The sequence below is a fragment of the Crinia signifera genome, chromosome 1 (assembly GCF_055691185.1).
Source record: "Crinia signifera chromosome 1, ASM5569118v1, whole genome shotgun sequence".
NCBI classification, from domain to species: Eukaryota; Metazoa; Chordata; class Amphibia; order Anura; family Myobatrachidae; genus Crinia; species Crinia signifera.
Genome location: NC_139217.1, coordinates 256390032 through 256407971, shown reverse-complemented (window position 1 = coordinate 256407971; position 17940 = coordinate 256390032). Strand labels below are relative to the sequence as shown.

Genomic DNA, 17940 nt, shown 5'->3' with positions numbered 1-17940 from the left:
TGCAAAAGACAAATAAATGACAGGACACCATGTAAACCAATTTAGATACAGATATAAACAAATATTTACAATCAATCAATTTCAAACTAACTGATTTAAAGATAAAGAAAGGCTATAAGCAAAGCAATCCCAAGTTCACCTTAACCGATGTCTGTTCTCAATCTCTGCCAGTCTCTTCAGAGCTGCACTGGTTGGCATCTTTGATTGGACAGGCTGCAGATGTGCAGGTTTTGTCTTTTCATTGGCACTGGCAGCCCTACCCTTTAGAATTTCACCGGATGGAGTCTTCTTCTTCAGGAAGCGACTCTTTGTTTCTGTTGTCTGCGGAGGACCAGAAGTAGCTTTGTACTTCTCACTCTCATGTTCTTCAACAGACAGGTCGCTGAGGTCAGTAAAGGATGGCTCATAGTGCCTCAAGGCACTAGTCTTCTTGTTAAGGGTACGCATATATTCCTAAAATAAATAAAGATTATGAATGTGCATTACCACTGTTATCCAAGTACAATTAAAGAAGAAGGAAAATGCTGCCCCATAAGAATACATGTCCTATTCAGGGTCTGGTGGACTGCACAAACTAGATCATGTGAGCCAAAGCAGATCTGATGATCTTCCTAATCAGAGACCACAATTTCTACTTCTTCCTGGAGAAAAACCTGTGTATTTGGACTCTCCATGAATACCGACTCGAGATGCAAGCAAATCTTTTTTGACAGTATTTTATACATGGAAAAAGGATATATTAGAAATGCAACTTTTCATTTTACAGGCCCATAAATTTTTTTTTAGAAAATGGATTAAAAGGGAACACTAGGGAGGGAGAATTACTGTACTCAGCTGGGCGTACGGATGGTGTAATGGTTCGCATTACTGCTTCACAGCACTGAGGTCACGGGTTCAATTCACAAGATGGCCCTAACTATGCGCAGTTTGTAAGTTTTCCCAGTGCTTGCGTGGATTTCCTCCGGGTACTCCGGTTTCCTTCCACACTCCAAAAAATATACTGCTAGGTTAATTGGCTCCTAAAAAAAAAATGAACCCAAGAATGAATGTGTGTGCGTGTATATGTGTTTGGGAATATAGATTGTAAGCTTCACTGGGGCAAAAAGGACTTAAAAAAAAAAAAAAGGCAGAAAACCAATACATGTGTCAGTCTCAAAACTTTTGTCCAGGAAGTTATGGACAGTTTGCCAAGGAGGGTGTTTGCAGTAATCACTGAACGTGGTGAATTTTATGATTATATACTGTTTTGTTTTTTAATTATTGTTTTTACTTTGTTCTGTTATTGTTATTAGTGCATATATGTAAATAAGGTGTAATGGGGTTGGTCTTTTTGGTATTCTGATCTGCCAAATATATTTTTACACCTATTTTCAGCCTCTTGCCCTCACATGTGCCCATAACCAACATGGCGTCCGTCATTTTTTCTGTTTAAAACCTCTTTAGTCATTTGCCCTTATATGCGCCCATTTCCAAAATGGCGCCCGCAACATCGTTTTTGCACATATTGAATAGAGAGGGACAGCGCTTCAGCAACAGTGCTGCGCTGTATCCCAACACCTACAGGCGGACCTATAGACGCAGGGCATAGTTGCCGAACGTCTTATACAGCGGGGACGCGTCTGTCCCTTGAGCGGATGTGACGTATGCAGACTTCCGGTTTCCTGGGCTTATATTCCAGGCTGTGTATACCAGCGTTTATGTGGATCTGAGGACACGTTTTGGAGTGTCTCCACAGGACCTCTTTGGATACCCACATATTTCCTGACCTAAAACGTCTGGTGAGCCTTTATATGCACTTGCACTTTATTGCACAGTATTTTTATTAATTTTTATATGGAGTATAGTTTTTATATACAAATATTTTTATATGGAAAACTTTTTTATCCGTCCCTCATTTGTTTGAACTCGTTGTTTACAGACACTTTATCTTGAAAAAGGCACCGCAGCGTGCTGAAACGCGTAGAAAACTTAGTGTCTGGTCAAATTCATGTGAGCAGCAGAGTTTGTGGAGCAGTATTTGGCAGTATCTGGTACCATATTCTACACCCGGGTTACATCTTATAGGTAGAAAGGCTGTCATTATATCATCCCTGCCCTGCTGTGATTTTTAAAGAATAAAAAGGAATTTGTATTTGTTGTGACTATTGGAGTCATATTTGGAGGAAAAAAAGATACCTTTATAAGAGTTCACACACCCTGTCTTGTGTAAGCATACATGTGAGCATAGTCCCTATACACACGAGTGGGGTGACCCTATAAACCGCTTTGGATCACTTTGGAAATCTTGGGAACACGCTCTCTGTTCTTCTAGATCCCACTGGGAAAGGAAAAGAAGTAACCAGTGTTTATATATCGCTAATTGGTATATATTTTTTCTGTTTCTCCATATATACGGAACTGTGTGAAACGGGAAAGAAGAAAGAAAAGAAATGTAATCCTTTCAAGGATTACATACATATGGACTTTTTAGCGCACGTGAGACTTCTCTTGTCTGTTGTAGTCCTGAACGTGGTGGACCTACAAAGAACTGATGTCAATATAATCTTGTTGATCAATTTTCTGTCAGTGTAAAGTCACTTTTGTCTACATAGTGTAATTGATTGGAGGATTAAGCTGCCCAAATACGATGTGCACCGTGAATTAGCGATATATAAACACTGGTTACTTCTTTTCCTTTCCCAGTGGGATCTAGAAGAACAGAGAGCGTGTTCCCAAGATTTCCAAAGTGGTCCAAAGCGGTTTATAGGGTCACCCCACTCGTGTGTATAGGGACTATGCTCACATGTATGCTTACACAAGACAGGGTGTGTGAACTCTTATAAAGGTATCTTTTTTTCCTCCAAATATGACTCCAATAGTCACGACAAATACAAATTCCTTTTTATTCTTTAAAAATCACAGCAGGGCAGGGATGATATAATGACAGCCTTTCTACCATATAAGATGTAACCCGGGTGTAGAATACAATGTGATCTAGTTAAAAAAATTATGGGCAGCACATACTTTTTGGACTTTACGATGTGATCTGTGTGGGAGCGTGCATCGCTTTCGAAGCCCAAAACGCTCCATGTATGAGCACCATAGCTGCAAGATAATATTGTTTGGCCTAATTTCCTAATATGGCACTCCAAAAATGGATTCCCCTGCATATATATATATAGAGTTTAATGGGGTTGATCCGGCTCTCCCTGTATTTAGCTTGTCTGCGCCGGGTGCCCGCTCCAATAAATAAATAGAAGGCAGGGGGGGGGAACAGCAGCACTCCAGGCGTCTTGTCAAAAAAACACGATCAGGCCATCCAATATGGACAACGTTTCATTGCTTTTATTTCAGCAATTTCGTCAGGTCATGGCATCCCATGACCTGACGAAATTGCTGAAATAAAAGCAATGAAACGTTGTCCATATTGGATGGCCTGATCGTGTTTTTTTGACAAGACACCTGGAGTGCTGCTGTTTCCCCCCCTGCCTTCTATATATATATATATATATATATAGTCAAAGTCGAGTTGCATGTACACCACAATAGAATGGTATGGCCGCCATCTTGGTTCGCAGAGTTAAGTAAATGGAGTACAGGAACCAGGTGACCTAATAATGTGAACCCCGTGCGCAGCCATACTACTACACATAAATTCATATCCCACACTTACATGCTAATAAAATATAGATAAATGGTTTTAATTCACAACACATAGCTTAAATAGTAAAACACGATCTTTCTTAAACATATTTCACATCTGTGTGTACTTCTTCCTGGACTGTATACTGGACAGAATATAGTGAGCTCGGACCGGGTTGCGCCAGCGCTATTGATGAGACGATAACATTTGCATTCCTGTTTGTGACTACTGTACTGTGGCTGATTGTAATTTTATATCTGTTGTTTTTCCCTTGTTAGTTTAGAACCTGTTTTGTATTGTGTAGCAGTCTGTATACCTTGTTATCCGTTTCAATATCTCTGTAATCCCCTGTTGTCAGTTCGGGACTGAAATATATATAGTATTAAAGCTGATATTTATATAACCAAAGAACAATAAGTGAAATGCGCAGTTTACGTACTTATTCCGTAAATTGCGTACCCTTTATTCCTAGCTACGTGCAAACAAAACGTAGCGCAGCGTAGCGTACCTTTTCCGTGTATAGTACACGCTGAATCAATAACAGTAATGGGAATCCCTTCGCAGTACTTAGTCTCTAATCTGTGAATACCTTTTATGGACAATGTCTGTAATATACGTTATCGCTAGATGCGAATAATAGACGAGACCACGATATAACAAGTGAGGAGATAGATTCTCCAAAATAGTGTATTTAGTCCCTAGCGGACAAAAGGGGATTACAGAAAGAAGAAAATACAGGATAACACGTGATACAATTATCTAACAATAATAAGTATACTTTAACCCCTTCACGACATTTGACGTATATATACGTCATGGCCGGGAAGTACTTCCCGACCGTTGACGTATATATACGTCATGGCTTAAAACTGTCACTGCGTCTAGAGACGCAGTGACAGAGGGACGATGTCTGCTGTCCCTGACAGCAGACATGTCCGTGCATGCCCAGGGGGGGCGGCGATGCCGCCCCCCCGTCGGCGATCGCTGTGATTGGCTGTTCATTGTGAACAGCCATTCACAGCGTTTTCTGTGTCACCGGCGAATAACGTTCGCCGGTGACACGGGATCGGAGGTGATTGGTGCTGTAAAGTACAGCACCAATCACCGCGGGGTGTAAGGGTGACACTGGTGTCACCCCACCTCACCCCTCCCGCCCCCAAAGGCCGTGATTGGTTCGTCGGACCGACGGACCAATCACAGCCATGGAGGGGGGTTTAAACTAACGGTGACTGCACTGCAGACGCCATTCCGGTCTGGAATAGCGTGCAGTGCGGTCACCGTGCCCAGCTGCCGCCTATACTGACCAGAACCCATCCAAAATACTTACCTGATCATTGAGATTGCTTATGCTTGTGACATCTTGTGACATCCTGTGACATCTTGTGCTGCTGCGATTTATTAGATAGAGAGAGAGTTAGAGAGAGAGAGATAGAGAGAGATAGAGAGAGATAGAGAGGCCTAGTGCTATATTTTGTGCTGCTGCAGTGTGATAGAGCTATAGATAGAGAGATAGAGAGAGATAGAGAGAGAGAGATAGAGAGAGAGATAGTGACAGATTGTGCTATATATTTTTTATATAACTGAAAGAGATAGAGAGAGATAGAGAGGCCTAGTGCTATATTTTGTGCTGCTGCAGTGTGATAGAGCTATAGATAGATAGAGAGAGATAGAGAGAGATAGAGAGAGAGAGATAGAGAGATAGTGACAGATTGTGCTATATATTTTTTTTATAACTGACTGCTGCCCCCCCTTTTGTGCTGATCAGTATAAATTAACTGATCAGCAACTTTTTGGGGGCGCAGGTTTTTTTTTTATATATAGATATACCTGTCAGTGCTGCTGCTGCAGTGTCATAGAGTGATAGATAGTGAGAGATAGAGAGATAGAGAGAGATAGTGACAGAGAGTGATAGAGAGTGCTAAATTTTGTGTCTGCTGCCCCCGCCTTTTGTGCTGATCACTATATCTGAGGTGATCAGCAACTTTTTAGGGGTGCAGAGGTTTTTTTTTTTTTATATATACCTGTCAGTACCACCAAAGGTTGTGCACCTGCTGCCCCTCACTGGTAATCAGTGTCGCATCACTGATCACCTTTTTTTATTTTTTGTGAGTGCTGTGGGGTCTTTTTTACATTTTTTTTTTTTACACACACTGTGATTTTGTGTGTGTCCTGTGGCCACTGTGCGCTGATCAGTGACGTACATCACTGATCAGCTTTTTCGGCACTTTCGGCACAGGGTTGATCCATTTTTTTTTTTTTTTAATCAAATTCCTGTTGCCTTTGAGCGCTGTTCAGTGACGGACGTTACTGACCAACATCTGTGCTCAATTTTTGGCGCAGGACCTTTTTTTTTTTTAACCCCTTCCATTTTTTTTTTTAACCCCTTCCATTTTTTTTTTAACCCCTTCCATTTTTTTTTTTTAACCCCTTCCATTTTTTTTTTAACCCCTTCCATTTTTTTTTTTTGAACCCTTCATTTTTTTTATTTTTGTATTTTTTTTTTTTTCTGCACTACATACATACACACTTCATACCCCCCGGGTTGAAATAAAGTTTGTACCCCCCCCTACACTATACACGTGTTGAAACATTTCACTACCAGTAACACAAAAATATAAATGGCATCCCAAATGTCATCCCAAATGTCGTCCCAGTCATCCAGGAGAATGTATTCGGTGGAGGAGGCATATGCCATGCTTGCCTCTGACTCTGACACAGCAAGTGAGGCAAGCGGGGAATTTGAAGGATTTGTCTTAAGCTCCTCTTCCTCCTCTGATGATGAGGGACCCCCTCAAAGACGCCCCCGTAGAGCAGCTGAGACCCCCCCCCCAATAATTGATCTCGTATGGACCCCACCACCAGACAATTTTGAGCCCCAGGTTCCTGAGTTTTTGGCCATCCCAGGAATCCAATTTGATTCAACAGGTCTCAGAGAAATTGACATTTTTAAATTATTTTTCTCTGATGATTTTATAAATTTAATGGTGGACCAAACTAATTTATATGCCCAGCAGTTTATTGCTCAAAACCCCACGTCATCATTTGCTAGGTGGACCCCTGTAGATGCAGTAGAGATGATGACGTTTTGGGGTCTGGTGTTACATATGGGCATAGTAAAAAAGCCACAAATTAGGCAATATTGGAGTACAGATGTTCTGTACAGCACCCCATTTCACCGTATGGCCATGCCCCGGGCTCGTTTTGAGGCAATCCATAAATTTATACATTACACCGATAATGCACAGTGCCCACCCAGAGATGATCCCACCTTTGACAGGCTATTCAAAGTCAGGCCGGTCATTGATCATTTCAGTGCCAAATTTGCAGAGCTATACATCCCTGATAAATGTATTAGTATCGACGAGTCCCTTATACATTTTAAAGGAAGGGTTAAATTCCGCCAGTACCTTCCCAGTAAGAGGGCAAGGTATGGGATAAAAATGTATAAGCTGTGTGAAAGCACCACAGGGTACACCCACAAGTTTAGGGTATATGAAGGGAAGGATTCAAGAATTGAACCACCAGAATGCCCCCCCTCCCTCGTAGGTGTTAGTGGAAAAATTGTCTGGGATTTAATGCACCCCTTCCTGGATAAGGGTTATCACCTCTATGTGGATAACTTTTACACCAGCATCCCCCTGTTTAAGGCCCTTGGTTCAAGAGGTACAGCAGCTTGCGGTACTGTGCGCAAGAACCAAAGAGGCCTCCCCAAAACGCACATTGCCCAAGTAATGAGAAGGGGTGAAAGCAGGGGAATATGCACCGAAAATATGTTGTTGGTCAAATATAAGGACAAGAGGGATGTCCTTATACTGACAACAATTCATGGAGACAGTACCACCTCCATCCCTGTACGAGGTACCAGTACCCACACCTCAAAACCAAATTGTATCCTAGATTACAATAAGTACATGGGTGGAGTGGATCTTTCAGATCAGGTACTGAAGCCGTACAGTGCCCTGCGGAAAACAAATATCTGGTACAAGAAGCTGGCCGTGTATATCATCCAGATGGCACTGTATAACGCTTACGTGCTATTCCGTTCTACCGGCCAGAGGGGGACATTTATGCACTTTCAAGAGGAAGTCATAAAGAGCCTAACATTTGGGAATCAGCAGGCAGAGGGCCCCAGTACTTCTAGTACTGGCCCCCGTATTGTACCAGGGCAGCATTTTCCCAACGAAATCCCCTCCACTGCAAGAAAGGGCAGGACACAAAAAAGGTGCAAAGTTTGCTATAAAAAGGGAATAAGAAAGGAAACTATTTTCCACTGTGAAACTTGCCCCGACAAACCCGGCCTATGTATAAAGGAGTGTTTCAAAATATACCACACATCGATGGATTATTAGGTTCATCATTTCACCGTGCATCGGGGGTCTTGCTAATGCCACATAGCACCCACCATTCATTCCACCAGAATCTGAGCTGCAAAATCCAAAAATCACTCCTTCCCTTCTGAGTCCTGCCATGCACCCAACTGGTATTTTTTGGTCACATGTGAGGCATTGCCGTACTCTGGAGAAATGGGGGCACAGATTTTGGGGTGCTTTGTCTCCTTCATTCCTTGTGAAAATGAAAAATTTTGAGCCAGAAGTACATTTTTGTGTAAAAAAATGTAATTTTTCATTTTCACAGCCCAGTTGTACCAAAATTGGTGAAACCCCTGGGGGTTTGAAATGTACACTATACCCCTAGATGAATTTCTTGAGGGGTGTAGTTTGCAAAATGGGGTCACTTGTGGGGGGGTTCCACTGTATTGACAATGCAACATAGCACCCACCATTCATTCCACCAAAATCTGTGCTGCAAAATCCAAAAATCACTCCTTCCCTTCTGAGTCCTGCCATGCACCCAACTGGTATTTTTTGGTCACATGTGAGGCATTGCCGTACTCGGGAGAAATTGGGGCACAGATTTTGGGGTGCTTTTTCTCCTTCATACCTTCTGAAAATGAAAAATTTTGAGCCAGAACTGCATTTTTGTGTAAAAAAATGTAATTTTTCATTTTCACTGCCCACTTGTATCAAAATTGGTGAAACCCCTGGGGGTTTGAAATGTACACTATACCCCTAGATGAATTCCCTGAGGGGTGTAGTTTGCAAAATGGGGTCACTTGTGGGGGGGTTCCACTGTATTGGCAATGCAACATAGCACCCACCATTCATTCCACCAAAATCTGTGCTGCAAAATCCAAAAATCACTCCTTCCCTTCTGAGTCCTGCCATGCACCCAACTGGTATTTTTTGGTCACATGTGAGGCATTGCCGTACTCGGGAGAAATTGGGGCACAGATTTTGGGGTGCTTTTTCTCCTTCATACCTTCTGAAAATGAAAAATTTTGAGCCAGAACTGCATTTTTGTGTAAAAAAATGTAATTTTTCATTTTCACTGCCCACTTGTATCAAAATTGGTGAAACCCCTGGGGGTTTGAAATGTGCACTATACCCCTAGATGAATTCCCTGAGGGGTGTACTTTGCAAAATGGGGTGACTTGTGGGGGGGTTCCACTGTATTGGTGCTTTGGGAGTCTTGCTAATGCAACATGGCACCCACCATTCATTCCACCAAAATCTGTGCTGCCAAATCCAAAAATCACTCCTTCCGTTCTGAGTCCTGCCATGCGCCCAACTGGTATTTTTTGGTCACATGTGAGGCATTGCCGTACTCGGGAGAAATTGGGGCACATATTTTGGGGTGCTTTGTCTCCTTCATTCCTTGTGAAAATGAAAAATTTTGAGCCAGAACTGCATTTTTGTGTAAAAAAATGTAATTTTCCATTTTCACATCCCAGTTGTATCAAAATTGGTGAAACCCCTGGGGGTTTGAAATGTACACTATACCCCTAGATGAATTCCCTGAGGGGTGTACTTTGCAAAATGGGGTGACTTGTGGGGGGGTTCCACTGTATTGGTGCTTTGGGAGTCTTGCTAATGCAACATGGCACCCACCATTCATTCCACCAAAATCTGTGCTGCCAAATCCAAAAATCACTCCTTCCCTTCTGAGTCCTGCCATGCGCCCAACTGGTATTTTTTGGTCACATGTGAGGCATTGCCGTACTCGGGAGAAATTGGGGCACAGATTTTGGGGTGCTTTGTCTCCTTCATTCCTTGTGAAAATGAAAAATTTTGAGCCAGAACTGCATTTTTGTGTAAAAAAATGTAATTTTTCATTTTCACTGCCCAGTTGTATCAAAATTGGTGAAACCCCTGGGGGTTTGAAATGTACACTATACCCCTAGATGAATTCCCTGAGGGGTGTACTTTGCAAAATGGGGTGACTTGTGGGGGGGTTCCACTGTATTGGTGCTTTGGGAGTCTTGCTAATGCAACATGGCACCCACCATTCATTCCACCAAAATCTGTGCTGCCAAATCCAAAAATCACTCCTTCCCTTCTGAGTCCTGCCATGCGCCCAACTGGTATTTTTTGGTCACATGTGAGGCATTGCCGTACTCGGAAGAAATTGGGGCACAGATTTTGGGGTGCTTTGTCTCCTTCATTCCTTGTGAAAATGAAAAATTTTGAGCCAGAACTGCATGTTTGTGTAAAAAAATGTAATTTTCCATTTTCACATCCCAGTTGTATCAAAATTGGTGAAACCCCTGGGGGTTTGAAATGTACACTATACCCCTAGATGAATTCCCTGAGGGGTGTACTTTGCAAAATGGGGTGACTTGTGGGGGGGTTCCACTGTATTGGTGCTTTGGGAGTCTTGCTAATGCAACATGGCACCCACCATTCATTCCACCAAAATCTGTGCTGCCAAATCCAAAAATCACTCCTTCCCTTCTGAGTCCTGCCATGCGCCCAACTGGTATTTTTTGGTCACATGTGAGGCATTGCCGTACTCGGGAGAAATTGGGGCACAGATTTTGGGGTGCTTTGTCTCCTTCATTCCTTGTGAAAATGAAAAATTTTGAGCCAGAACTGCATTTTTGTGTAAAAAAATGTAATTTTTCATTTTCACTGCCCAGTTGTATCAAAATTGGTGAAACCCCTGGGGGTTTGAAATGTACACTATACCCCTAGATGAATTCCCTGAGGGGTGTACTTTGCAAAATGGGGTGACTTGTGGGGGGGTTCCACTGTATTGGTGCTTTGGGAGTCTTGCTAATGCAACATGGCACCCACCATTCATTCCACCAAAATCTGTGCTGCCAAATCCAAAAATCACTCCTTCCCTTCTGAGTCCTGCCATGCGCCCCACTGGTATTTTTTGGTCACATGTGAGGCATTGCCGTACTCGGGAGAAATTGGGGCACAGATTTTGGGGTGCTTTGTCTCCTTCATTCCTTGTGAAAATGAAAAATTTTGAGCCAGAACTGCATGTTTGTGTAAAAAAATGTAATTTTCCATTTTCACATCCCAGTTGTACCAAAATTGGTGAAACCCCTGGGGGTTTGAAATGTACACTATACCCCTAGATGAATTCCCTGAGGGGTGTACTTTGCAAAATGGGGTGACTTGTGGGGGGGTTCCACTGTATTGGTGCAACATAGCACCCACCATTCATTCCACCAAAATCTGTGCTGCCAAATCCAAAAATCACTCCTTCCCTTCTGAGTCCTGCCATGCGCCCAACTGGTATTTTTTGGTCACATGTGAGGCATTGCCGTACTCGGGAGAAATTGGGGCACAGATTTTGGGGTGCTTTGTCTCCTTCATTCCTTGTGAAAATGAAAAATTTTGAGCCAGAACTGCATGTTTGTGTAAAAAAATGTAATTTTCCATTTTCACATCCCAGTTGTATCAAAATTGGTGAAACCCCTGGGGGTTTGAAATGTACACTATACCCCTAGATGAATTCCCTGAGGGGTGTACTTTGCAAAATGGGGTGACTTGTGGGGGGGTTCCACTGTATTGGTGCTTTGGGAGTCTTGCTAATGCAACATGGCACCCACCATTCATTCCACCAAAATCTGTGCTGCCAAATCCAAAAATCACTCCTTCCCTTCTGAGTCCTGCTATGCGCCCCACTGGTATTTTTTGGTCACATTTGAGGCATTGCCGTACTCGGGAGAAATTGGGGCACAGATATTGGGGTGCTTTGTCTCCTTCATTCCTTGTGAAAATGAAAAATTTTGAGCCAGAACTGCATGTTTGTGTAAAAAAATTTAATTTTCCATTTTCACATCCCAGTTGTACCAAAATTGGTGAAACCCCTGGGGGTTTGAAATGTACACTATACCCCTAGATGAATTCCCTGAGGGGTGTAGATTGCAAAATGGGGTGACTTGTGGGGAAAGTTCCTAACTTTTAGCACTTATGGTGCCTAGAAACCTACATGGTGCCTAAAAAAAAATCTCATAAAAAGGAGGCTCCAAAATCAAGTAGGTGCTCCTTCTATTATGAAGCCTGTGGTTTGGTCATCGTGCACACTAGGGCCACATATAGGATATTTTTGAAAACACAAGAATTGGGGGAATCAATTTTTAGTCACATTTCTCTAGTAAAATCTACTGTATTTGTTAGAAAAATGTATTAAAATTGAAACTCTGCAAAAAAAAAGAAATTTTGAAATTTCACCTACACTTTGTTTTAATTCCTGTGAAACACCTAAAGGGTTAACAAACTTCCAAAATGCTGTTTTGAATACTGTGAGGGGTGCAGTTTTTGAAATGGCATCATTTATGGGGGTGTCTCACATACAAGTCCCTCAAAGTCACATCAGAACTGAACTGGTCCCTAAAAAAATCAGTGTTTGAAATTTTCTTGAAAATTTGAGAATTTGCTATTCATATTATAAGCCTCCTAGTGTCCCAAAAAATTAAAAGGAAGTTGAAATAATGATGTCAACATAAAGTAGACATATGGTCTATGTTAGTTATTAACTATTTTGAGTGGTATGATTATTTGTCTCACAAGCAGAAAATTTAACATTTTGCAAATTGCTAAATTTTCCATTTTTTTACGACATTTTGGTATTTTTCACAAAAAAACACAGACTGTATCGACGAAAATTTACCACTAACTTGAAGTACAATGTGTCACGAAAAAACAATCTCAAAATCACTGGGATAAGTAAAAGCAAAAAAAAGTTATCCCCACTTAAGTGAGACATGTCAGATTTGAAAAAAAGGGCTCTGTCATGAAGGCACAAACTGGCTCTGTCATGAAGGGGTTAAAACACTAACAAAGGAACAGAAACAGATACAACTATAATCAGCCACGTTACACATAACAGGAATACAAATGTTACCGTCATGGAATAGCGCAGCGCAGTCCGGTCGGAGCTAGCTATATTCAAATAGAACTATAGCCCGGGTCAATGGTGAGGGGATAACAGCATTGCCAAAGTGACCGAGCCAGCCCAGGGTTTGCTATCTTTATAGGGTCAAAAGGGGGAGGTCAAAGGCCATTCCTATTGGTCCAGTGTTCGGATGTCCAGTCTTCAGTGATTTGGGCAAAGTATTACACCTGGTTTGGATTGGTGCAGGGGGAGTATAGTTTGGTGTCCTTTCTGTGTTGGCATCGTCGTCGGGGGTCGTAAACAGCAATAAGAACCGGTTATATCTGGATTCCTTTGTCTCACAGTTTAGTAGAAATAGTCCTTGAAATATGGATTTTGTCCGTAATTATCGGACCATATGAGTTGCGAAGTTTTCGCAACGACCTGAGTGCTGCGCATAAGAAACGGAACATAACGATACTAAACATTATACAGACATAGTGTGTATTGCTGATTAAACTATGTGTAGTGCTCTAAACCTTTAATTAACTATGTTTTATTTGGTGTAAGTATGGTATTATGAATTTATGTGTATTAGTATGGCTGCGCTTATGATCCACTTTGTTACACAGACTCTGGTATTTATACTTTATTTGCGCAACTCTGCGAACCAATATGGCGGCCATACTAACCTAAAATGCCGTGTGTGCAACTCGACTTTAACAATAGGGACTTTATCCCCTTATTCCGGAATTTATACCGAGTCTTGGCTTTTATTCGCAATAAGCGGAAAGGTTTATAAGGAAATAGTACTCAAATGTAAGTACACAATCAGGTATTAAGTACTGCGAAAAGATACCACTTTAATGGTATCGGTATAGCGTGATTTATACACGGACAAGGTTAGCTACGCTGTGCCACACTTTGTTCACAGGTAACTAGGAATAAAAGGTTATATACCGTATTTGCCGGCGTATAAGACGACCCGTATAAGACTACCCCCTCTTCCGCATTTTATTTCCATATTATGGATAGTACCAGTATTATAGACATAGCTGCCCCAGGGGTACACTTTTATACATTTTGCGACTCTCTCCTTGACCCCCCCCCCCCCTTATACCCCTTGAGTGGTGGGTTTTGCTGGGGCAGGACAAACCTATCAGGGCAGGTTTGTCCTGCCCCAGCAAAACCCACCACATAAAGTTGTAAGCCCCCCTCCGCTCTGGCGTTAGTACGACGAGGCTTCCCTGCAGTTCTGACGCTGTCCCCCCTGCCTAAGCCGCCTGTCACATTCAGCAGTGACGTCGGCGGCAGGCTGGGGATGTTCGCAGTGGCTCGGGAGGACTCTGGTGCCTGAGCGCTCCCGAGTCCCTCCGAGCCGCGGCGACCATACCCAAGCCTGCTGCCGACGTCACTGCTGAATGTGACAGGCGGCTTAGGCAGGGGGGACAGCGGCAGCACTGCCAGGTTTCTTATATGACCTTATAAGAGATTTGGATAGGGAGTATCAAGGTATGCATAAGAAGGGGGGGGCGAGGAGAGAGTCACAAAATGTATAAAAGTGTACCCCTGGGGCAGCTATGTCTATCCCAACGAAGTGCACCCGGCGTATAAGACGACCCCCCACATGGAGGCATGTTTTTCAGGGGAAAAAAGTTGTCTTATACGCCGGCAAATACGGTATTTACGAACACAGTACGTAAACTGCGCACTTCACTTATCATCTATTGGTTTAATCTTATATGGACATTGATAATTATATATATGTAAAAAAAAAACAGAGACTGAAAAGGTTTAAAAACACATACAGTATGCTCCTATTTGTATGATAGTGTATATGTCTTTAGATCAGGGTTGCCGACTTTCAAAAAATCCTCTCCGGGAGAAGCCCGGAGAGGAATCTTTCATTACAAATTTTGGGGGCGGGGCTTAACCGTGACGTCATTAAGCCCCACCCCCAATATGGGAAATAGGCTAAATAACTGATATCCATGGAGGGGGCGGGGCTAAAACGACACGATTGTGCCGTTTTAGCTCCGCCCCCTCCCCTGAGACCCGCGGATTGCGGCATATAAATGCCGCGATCGGGGGGCTCAGTGGGGGTCCCTCTGATTCCGGGAGGGTTGCCCACCCTTCCGGGGGCCGGGAGGAAGGACCCAATTTTCGGGAGACTCCCGCAATTTTCGCGAGTGTCGGCAACCCTGCTTTAGATGCAATATTGCATAGTTGTCATGTTACTAGATTCATGAATTTACTGTATTTCATTTTGCAAAGTGAAACAAGGATAGCAAACTTGAAAAGAAATCAAAACATACACAAAAAAATGCACAAAATATTTCTAAATTAAGCTTTGTCCAAGGTGAAATCCAATGAGACCCTACAAGACTAGATTTTCGGATGCTAATGAAACCATGATGTAAAATATACCTGCGAATTACAAGATTTTTACACAGATGTACAAATCCATGTAATAACTCACCTGTAATTCATCTGCAGTGTCTTTTGGTTTTATAGGAAGTCTCTGACCAGAAAGTTGGGCCTGTGCCCTGGCTAGGGCGGAGCTTCTAATCTCATTTCTCACCAACATGTTCTGTCCTGTTAATGAAGAACCGAATATCGAAATCTTAAAAACCGAACAAAAACATAATGGTGGGCATTTTCTACCTGCATAGAGAATTTTTTTATTTTTTTTAGGAAATAAATAGAACACCCCCTAACACCAAAAAACAAACAAACAATATCTAATTTGACCAAATATTTAACACACAACATATTATAATTTGGAATGACATAGGGATCTATTTAATTACAAAACAAATGCCGCTGGTGTTATTTTTCTTTAATAAATGGGACCCTTGGTATCAAGGCAATACAATGTAAATACCTTTCAGTCCAGAATTGCCCTGCTGCTGCTATATCATTGTATGGGCACCAAATTCTTCACACTCAAAAAATATTACATTATTGAAGTTTGACTGTGGAACTTTTGTCATCTTCAATAGAAAGGTCCGACCCCTTGTCCCCTACAGCTCATGTATGTGCAGAAAATCTCCTCACAAGGACAGCTCTTACAATGATTTTGTGACTTTAATCGCAATTGTACATGCACAGATTGTTATTAAATGCTGTCCTTAGCAGGGCATATGGCAAGCAAATATGATTCTTAGCATGTCGTGTCCTATGCAATGATTGATCATAGAATAAACTGCCTAGTGTTTGCCAGTATATGGTTTGATCCAATTTGCGCTGAACCCGCCTATGCAAATCATTGTTACAGCACTTTACAGGGGACAGAACTCACACAAAACTGCAAATTTGAGCTAACTGCCCGAAAGCTGAGCCTGTGAAGGGTATGAATCTGGGTGCCATGTCGGTGTTTAAACGCCTTTACAACAGCACCCTTTGATATTAATAGAATCGACCCCTATGTGTGTGCTGCTGCTGCTGCATTGCCTTGCATTAGTGAATAGTAGCATTAGTCTGCATAGCATGTTTACAATGTATGGGAATAAAATCAGTTCATTAACTCCACAATAGAGAACTGTGATGGGGTTAAGAAGGGACAGATGTATTAAATTTGGTGCAGTGATAAAGTACTACTTCACTATCACTGCACAGATTTTAATTAATCTGCTCCTCCTAAACCCCATAACAGTTCTCTCTTGTGGAGTTAATGAACTGATTTTAATTCCATACATTTTAAAAACACTATGCAGGGAAGGCTAAGGCTACTACTATAAATCTACCCCTCAGACTCTTTCGTGAGTGGGCGATGTTTCCTTCGATAAACTCAGTGATGGCAGCGTACGGACGCAGGCGCCAGACGTCCTCCTCTTACCGTACCCTTTGTATGCTACCAGCAGTTTACTATGGCCTCTGCCCGGTACCCCGCAGCAGCCTGTGCCCGCTGTACCAGCGATGTTGTCTCCCTCTCCAGATTAGCGGCATTACAAGGAGCTGCTGCAGCATGATGACCACACATAGCAACGCGCACAGCAACAGTCCCACGCCGCCATGTGATTGGCCGCACGCTCCCAATGTGTGACCTCCGTTCGCATTCCAAACCTCGTTTTAACTTAATCCTCTCGTCGTCAGGCGGCAGCAGTGGGTAGACGCGTATAGATCCCCTTCAGTTCCAGTTACTGCATTGGGTAATAGCACTTTTAATTATCCCAGCTAGTTCCTCTTCTGCAAATGTAAATATTTCCCCCTGTAGGTCATGAACGGAATGAGAAGTGTATTTAGCCTATTTTATTATTTGTGTCTACAACCACTTCTTTTTTTGTACCAAGTACATGAATTGAAGTGGATGCATACCTCCCAACATGACCCTTTCCAGGAGGGACAGAATGCTCTGTTTCTGGACTTCTCTCTCTTTTTTTTTAAAGACGTTTTTTATTTTTACATTTATAAAACAACATTGAAAACAGACAAGAATAAAGGTGCTATCACATTTACATCATGGCTCTAAATTCGTATTAATTTTGAAATATATAACATACGACAGGGGAATCATACAATTTGGTTCTCCCAGGTGAGAGAGCATCATGTGTCTTCACAATACACTCACTGTGACTAGTATGTGTATCAGCAAGTATTAGTGCGACAAATGCATCAGAAATGCAAAGGCATACATTTTCCCCATGCATAGCATGAAACATAAATGGATAGTCATGACACATAGGGGGAAATTTACTAAGAATCCGAATACAAAAAATTGTATTCGTATTCTTGCTACGAATTATTATTATTATAATTTTATTTATAAGGCGCCACAAGTGTTTCGCAGCGCCGTACAAAGGAACAATACAGGGAGACAAAGCTTGGCATAACATTGAATAAATAACAAGAATACAGTACAAATAAAGAGCGCACAGTTTAATACACATTACAGCTTGGATATAAGTAGTGAGGACTCAATCAACATACTACTAGAGGCTTAAGGCCAATGATGGAGATGAGTATGCGGACAAAGATGGTCACTGAGTGATGGAGTATAGGAGAGCTGTGAGTGACATGTGAAGAGAAGAGGGCTTTGACAACAGGAGGGAAGAGGGCCCTACTCGGAGGAGCTTACAATCTAGTAGGAAGGGGAGACTGACAGATTACAAGAGGTGCAAGCAAGTGGGTGGTGGTTAGATAGCAGG

General features: G+C 42.3%; 1 protein-coding gene across 3 annotated transcripts in view; it reads right to left on the bottom strand.

Annotated features, from left to right (window-relative positions):
• Positions 1–16844, bottom strand: part of C1H19orf44 (chromosome 1 C19orf44 homolog) — a 47497-nt gene extending 30653 nt beyond the window's left edge. The window contains exons 1-3 of one of the 3 annotated variants that reach the window (XM_083180670.1): positions 16632–16844; positions 15273–15388; positions 140–453 (exon numbers count right to left, since the gene is read on the bottom strand). In XM_083180670.1, coding sequence (XP_083036796.1) covers positions 140–453; positions 15273–15380 — 422 coding nt within the window. In that variant the 5' untranslated portion in view covers positions 15381–15388; positions 16632–16844. The remainder of the gene's footprint in view (positions 1–139; positions 454–15272; positions 15389–16631) is intronic. The other 2 variants (XM_083180666.1, XM_083180675.1) reach the window with 2 other exon arrangements.
• Positions 16845–17940: the final 1096 nt, after the last annotated feature.